This window comes from Egretta garzetta, unplaced genomic scaffold (assembly GCF_000687185.1).
Source record: "Egretta garzetta isolate BGI_Z169 unplaced genomic scaffold, ASM68718v1 scaffold251, whole genome shotgun sequence".
Lineage (NCBI taxonomy): Eukaryota > Metazoa > Chordata > Aves > Pelecaniformes > Ardeidae > Egretta > Egretta garzetta.
In genome coordinates, this window is record NW_009258952.1 from 5,231,555 (window position 1) to 5,238,649 (window position 7,095).

Genomic DNA, 7,095 nt, shown 5'->3' on the forward strand with positions numbered 1-7,095 from the left:
TGTGCGAGACATTTTTCTTACCTGTTCTTTCACTGCTCCGCCTGCCGAGGCTGCGTAGACCTGAAGTTCCTCGTTGGAGGGGTTGTGTTGGTTCCATCTGTAAGCACCCAGAGATCATCCTCATCCAGCCTCTCAGGGGTCAGCGCTCAGCACAGCTCTGAAGAGCTGCAGTATTCATTTTGACTGCTAAAAGTGAAATTGTTGAGCCGCACAGTTTTGACAGCCTGGGGCTTGGTGTTCCTGGAGATGAGGCTGAGGACAGTTCAGTTTCATGGAAACATGTGAAATGGCTGTGGGGTTTTTACTGTTGTGTACTGTGTTAATGGACAAATAAAGTGAAGACTTGTGTGTTTATGTAGCTTCTTACACAGGATTAATGTGTCCATCACCTGTTTCTGTGTCCTGGGAATCAGGCTGCAAAACCTTGTCTTGCAGAGTAGGTGATTTGTATCCACCTGGAAGATATCTGGCATATTGTTCATGCTTACATTAGCAAGGTTGACAGAGAGCTACCGTTTTGCCAGAATATAAATGAGACATGCAAGAAAAGGGAGGATTATGTACTGGAAAAAGGGACATCATGCTTAATATAAATGAGAACTACAAGGAGTATGCCATCATTATTAGAGAATAATATAAGGAAGGAAATGGCTAGTGGATAACAGACATGATAGATCTGAGCATTTCTGAGTTTCAAGACGATACCGAAACTAAGAGATGCTTAGTCTATCATTTACATCTCTCCTGGAAAGGTTACAAAAAGTGACAAACATGACATAAGGACTCATTCTCTACATAATATGCTGATTTAGTTGTTTGTTTTTTTTTTCTAAAGAACCTGTGTGCTATTTAATCAAAAAGGTGCCAAAGGCCATAAACTGGGCTAAAGTGTTCAACAGTTGCCAGAAAAATACCGCAGAATGCAAAACCGAGCATTTTTCTTTCTTTCTTCATCTGAGACCTTCAGTGAGCTCACCTAATGTATGTGAATTTAACAGATGAAGAGAGAAGTTCTTTGTAGCTCTGAGTGCTAGGGTGGGTTAGGAGACACCGAAGGTGTAAGTGTATGGTACCTGTACTACGCCTAAGGGAAATGCTGTTTCTTATGATCCAAAGTTTACTTTCAAAATAATGGCGCTTTCCCCATGATGTTTTGGTCAAGTTGAGAGGAAGTTTGTGATCCACGAGAACTAAAATTCAAATATCCAGTGGACTATTGTATAGTTGGGAATGAGCAAAAAAGGGCCTTAAAAATCACATTTTTACACATTTTATTTAGTATGTTTAAATACCTGCATTGTTGTAAAGCTCTGTCTGTATCAATAGCTATACAGGCACAGAAACACAATGCTACACACGTCCCTGCATTGTTCTGAGACTAAACAAACCCAAAAATATCACAAAAAATTGTCTTTGCAGCAAGGACTGGGGAACAGGACACCCTGTGTTAAAACAGGGCAACACAGCTGGGGCAGTGGAACTTATTTCAGTGTTGAGGAAAAGGGGTTAGAAATCAATCTGAGGGGAATCAAGAGGGCTGAGAGGCTTCCTGAGTTCTGCTACTTTACGATCCAGCCTTTAAACAAAACCTGGTGGTGTAGGAGCTGCTGAGGTAGGTCAGACCACTCACTGGTCTAGATAATCTGTGAGCTGGTCTCCTTTGGCGTTAATGCCGTAGGCTTCAGAAGAGGGTATGGAAGAACCCCACAGCTGCAGTGAAGGGTTTCCATGAGGAGCCCTTTCTTTCTGGATAAGGGATGGAATAGGGATCCAAGCACTGCATGCAGGTTTGAATGTTAAATCTGAAGGTGCAGACTCCCAGAAAAGCATTTAAAACCCTATAAATAAAAAGTATCCAAGAAAGAAAAAAACAGTCAGTCTTTATTACTCAAGCTTTTGAGAGCAATTAGGATAAAACAGAAATCTTGCCTACTAGTAACGTTTTAATACTGCTTTGCAGCTCTTCCATGCGTTGTGGGGGAGTGGAGTCACTGGAGTGGCTGTGCAGAACAATGTCAGCCTGGCCTGCGGATACGTAGGCGCTATGTACAACAGGAACCAAAAAACGGTGGGGAACCTTGTCCTGCTTTAGAGGAGAAGGCTGGCTGCCTGGAGTACCTGACTTACCAGGGAGAGGACTGCGGCCACGAACATGGTATTCTCTCTTTATCCATACATTGTGCCCATCAGTGCCTTCACAATTTTTATTGATGTCAGTGAACAGAAAAAAAAAGCAAGGGTCTATCTGCAGCAAGCTGGTTAAAAAGACAATTTAAACCTTACTTCCTACTGTCATATTGATCTTTATTCTGTTCTTACATGGTTTTCCTACTTAGGCTTTTCTTAATTTGTATTAAGTAAACAACTAAGCCGCATGCATTCCTTCGGTTTCTCGGTTGAAGTCCCTCAGTAAGTACCACATTATCTCTGTGCACAGCTAGAACACAAAGTCAGTACAGAACAGGAGCCAGAGCTCCTTGTAGGATTCTGGCACATCCTATTTCCTCACAGACTAGGTGGCATGTATTTCTAGATGTAGTTCTCAATAAGGAGAGCGCCTAGCTCTAGGGAATGGGGTTGAGGTCTGATGTTGCCAACATTTTATCATTTTTTCAATAAAGTCAGTCAGCATCACCATCCACAAGCTCCTGATTCATTCCCCCGCTGTTACTGTAATTGAAATATGGCTCAACTGTGTCTTGCTGCCTTACCGTAACTGTTTTCTTCCTCAGTCCCTGCTTTCATAACTACCTCTGAATATGGTAAAGAAAGAAAACGACGAGCAGCATCTTCCCTCTGGCCTTCAGACAAAGAAGCAGCTGGGTAATCTATTTATCATATGCATGTGGGTCATCTTGTTCAATAGAAAATAGCTGGCTGCAGAGAAAAATGTAATTAAATTTGCAGTAATTAAACAGTAAGCTATAGCTTGTACTGCTTTCTCTCTTGCAGTTCATTTGCACATTCTAGATGTTGTTTTTTATTACCTGCTAATTGTCCTGAATTAGACATTGGGGCCATGGCAAATCTGAGGACAGCTGCTTTTGAAAGCAAGCAGTAAATAATGCTAAACCAAAGCCGAATGTATCCGTAAGTGTAAGTCTGAGAAATGAGGCGCAGGTCTCTGAACAAACAAAGCAGGCTGAATGTCATCAGTCTCAGGAGACCTGTTTTTTAGATTAACTGACACAAGCAGCAAAAGATTTTGTTTGGTTACCAGTAGAGATGGTTATGAAGTTTAAATTAGGCTGTTACTGGGTCTGTAACACTCATAATGCTTTGCCCTATGCTACTTTCCCCAGAACAATAGCCCATTCCGTGTTCTTAAAACCTCTCTTCCATTTTCTCTTTTAGCAGCATGAAAGCAAAATATGGGTTACTGAGGCCTGTTTTTCAACATAATTTAAGATTACAGAACACACCCGGAAAGTGAGATTATAAATAAAGCACTGGGACTGGGGCATGGAACGAGAGATAGTTTGCATAATGTTTTTAAGAATCCATTAATTAGGTGAGGGTCAGAAGCAGACTTGTCAGCAATGATGTCTAGCTTGCACTTCACAAATACCACCCGTATGATACGTGAGTACATTTGAAGTGTATACCTAGCTCGCGCTTTATCTACCGTAACTAACTTAGTACTTTTCCTTCTGAGCAGGTATTGTGTGGAATTTAAAACAGAATCACTTTCACACCACTGTGCTTTGGAGAATCGGCCGTACGCTCGATGGATGCAGTACCTACGAGAGGGACACACCGTGTGTGTAGCTTGCCAGCCTCCAGCTATGAATACCGACACGCAGCGGTGTTCTGGAGATGGCCATAACGCAGATGGGTAAGGAAAGGCATTTTTCTGTTGTCTCTTCAGTTGCAAAACCCAGTACAGAAGTTAAGACTTCTCAAGGTCTCGTTAAAAGCTGCATTTATTATAGCAAAAAAAAATGAAACCGCTCATATCACTTGCAGACCTCAGAAGCTTTACCTTTTCAGTTCTCAACAAAATTGCTTTTAAAACCTAGATAAAATTGGAAATATTTTCTGTGTAAGATTTCAGTGTTTTGAATGTTTTATTTACTATTGCGAAGGGGTGACACCACTGGTGTAGTGCAAGAGGTCTATGGGCACTTTTACCTAAAAATGGTATTTCCTGCCATAATCCAAATCTGATTCCAAGTTTAACAGTGGTGGATGAGTAGTTCTCTCAAACCTATAAGCCTGGTTTCTAGAACAGCAATTTTGAAAGCAGACATTTAATATTCTGAACATATTTTTTATTTGATCTATACATTTATTAATATACATACAACTTAATACCTGTACAACCAGCTACTCAATCCACCATCCTGTATACTCCAGAAAGCATTTTAAGAGCTAGATGAGCTAATTAAAGTCTTACATTATTAAGCAAATCTAGTCCTCTGAGACGTTACACAACACCACCTAGTTACACGAAATAGACAGTTTCAGTGTTTTAATTCCTCATTTATTGTCACATTTCAGAGGTAAAATCTTACACTGGGAAGCAGTTGGCAACTCTCAGTGCCAAGGAACCTGGAAGAAGATTCGACAACTGGAACACTGTTCATGTCCCCTTGTGCATAGCTTTATTTTTACATAAACGTTTAAAAGACCTTTAAAATAGCAACAACAAAAAGATTAAGAAACTTAACACCAATGCCAAGAAACCTTCGTCTTTCTGCTGCATTTTCTGGAGCCTAAACAAACTTTAAAGGAGTCAGAACTTTGGAAGAAGCATTTGGGGAAACTCTCTCTGCCTTAATACAAAATGCTGACTGATCTTTGTATTAGAACACTAGAAGCACATTTCCATGTTTCTCTTTTATAATTAAAGAGCTAATGTTTGTAGCTGTAGTAGCTGCTTTTCCTGAAGTTCTCATTCTTCACTGGCCACAGTCCTGTCTACAGGCACTGCTCCTACTCAGTAGTGAGCCAGCCAAACACTCAAGGCTGAGAATAGTTACTGTCATTAAATAGCAAAGGTGAATAAAAATGAAAGTTTGAGAGCTACAACCAGATTTCAGTTTAGATCCTTTATTCCTTCCTGGTATCATCCAGACAGTTGTTTATACTATGAGTGGGCAAGTCTTCTCTACATGGCAGTTTTCATGTTCAGGCCCCTTCGTAGAGATGCATGACTAGGCAGCATTGTTATGGAAGCAGTCTTGCTCAGAACTTCATGTCACTAACACACAGTGTGAACTTTGACAGATGAACCTACACAAGGCTTTGTGACTAAAGCCTTGGCTAACATTAAAAAAAATTACTTATTACTAGTTAAAATTGCTCACGTACCATGATTAACACAGAAACCTGCAATATTAGAGCACTGGCAAGACTGCTTTGCTGGTAGCTCAAATCCTTGTTTTGTTACCTATTACTTACCTTGAATTATCGTTAGAGCATTAAAGAGGCTGCACACTGCACCTTCTCACTTGTCAGGTATCTGCTACAGCTTTTTAAATTGTTGGCTTATGGCTGCTCTAGCATTCCTTGCTGAAGGACAAAGCCCATGTTTTATCAGGATCCTGAAATTGGCAGTGTTTGCTAAAAAGAAATTATACCTTAGGGTTGAGAAAATTTACTATTAAGATGTGCAGCATTTCTGTGGAACCTAAAGACTACTGCTTGCCGCTGTTCCTAGCAGCTGCAAGAAGAAACCATAGAGTCTGGTGGCAAGAATGAGGAAGGTGACGGCTGAGGTACTGTCCGCAGTAAGAGCGTGAAACAAACCTTTATAACTGTACTTTACCATTTTATCTTAATGGAAGCAGGCTTCCAAACCAGAAAGCGGAGAGATTATCTTAATACTTCTGGAATATTTCAGCCTTCAAGAATATATCTCTTCCTTTGTAGCCAGGAAAAACATCTCAGAGAAGTTTACTTTGTTATGACCAGTTTGGACAGATGCTTTTCCTTTTAAGGTTCTTGTAAAATAAAAACCTTACCAAGGACAAAGGTACAGAAAAATCTGAATTGAAGAGATTTCACTTTTAAAAGAATGCTATGTTAGTTAAGTCACTAGATTCACACCAGTATGACAGTGGGAATTATGGATTTCCTGAGGTTGTGGAACTCTCCTCCACACAGTCTGGATCAAGAGACACAGCATCACCCACCTGTTACAGTCTCTCACAAGCAGGACATTTACAGTGACCAGATGACACCTTGATTGTTAGTTGCCCTGTCAGAGCATATCTTTGCTTGCTGTCACCACAGACAAGAGGCAGCAGAGAGCACAGATTAAAAATGTCTCATGAGCTGTGCTACCAGTGTCAGTACAGGCTTGTTACTGAGCCCCACTTTGGCCACTCGTTTTGAGCTTTCCCTTTCCTGCTGTCTTGAGAAGTGGCTTCTTCTAGACCAAGGTAGGTGGCACATCAAGAGATGTTAAGAGCTAGTATCGTACTGTTACTTTCCATATGTTTTCCATCTCTTCTGTGAGATAAAAAGTGCTATTATGTCAAGATACGCAAGTTCAAAATAACTTTCCACCTAGAACTTAGGCTTAATTCTTTAAAAAAAACAAACCAGCACCTTTACTACTTATAAATATAAAATTACATGGACCATCACATTTTTAACTGCAAAAAAGGAATCCATTTGTAAATTAGCAACACCAATACATACGTACTTTTTGGTGTGGCTTACTAACAAGTCTGACAAAAATTTCAAGGTGAAGCAAATCAAAGTAGAATGGGTTATGTGGCAAGAAGTAAAATGATAAAAAGCTCAATCTGACTAGATACAACCCTTCAAAAATACAGAACGCTTGACTCTCTATTAACCTCTATCAAGCTAAACATGTTGCCAGTCATTTAATACCCCTATGCGCATACTGACCTTTCTTAAAGCAAGATTTAAGCATTTTCACATTTCAGAAATTAGGTCATCTATTGTGTGTAAATAAAAGGCCAGGCTTTACATTTAAGTCATCATTACCCAAGCAAGTGAGCTTACATTAATGTTTTACACTTATTACGATTCTGTTTCTTGTTTTAGGACAGCAACACTGCTGGACACGCTGAGACTAAAATAAGTGATTATTCTGAAAAGCTGGACTGGGTCCTTATGTAG

The 7,095-nt window shown here is 40.1% G+C and overlaps 2 protein-coding genes across 2 annotated transcripts in view; one reads left to right on the forward strand and one right to left on the reverse strand.

The window, feature by feature from the left end:
• SBSPON (somatomedin B and thrombospondin type 1 domain containing) overlaps nucleotides 1-4,623 on the forward strand; it is a 6,039-nt gene extending 1,416 nt beyond the window's left edge. The window contains exons 2-5 of the mRNA XM_009634456.2: nucleotides 1,961-2,155; nucleotides 2,733-2,823; nucleotides 3,659-3,835; nucleotides 4,501-4,623. Of these exons, the coding sequence (XP_009632751.1) occupies nucleotides 1,961-2,155; nucleotides 2,733-2,823; nucleotides 3,659-3,835; nucleotides 4,501-4,618 (581 nt within the window). The 3' untranslated portion in view covers nucleotides 4,619-4,623. The remainder of the gene's footprint in view (nucleotides 1-1,960; nucleotides 2,156-2,732; nucleotides 2,824-3,658; nucleotides 3,836-4,500) is intronic.
• Nucleotides 4,624-4,655: 32 nt separating this feature from the next.
• The window catches only part of TERF1 (telomeric repeat binding factor 1), a 21,890-nt gene continuing 19,450 nt past the window's right edge, over nucleotides 4,656-7,095 (reverse strand). Inside the window, exon 11 of the mRNA XM_035890086.1 lies at nucleotides 4,656-7,095. The gene's annotated coding sequence lies outside the window, so the exon portion shown is untranslated.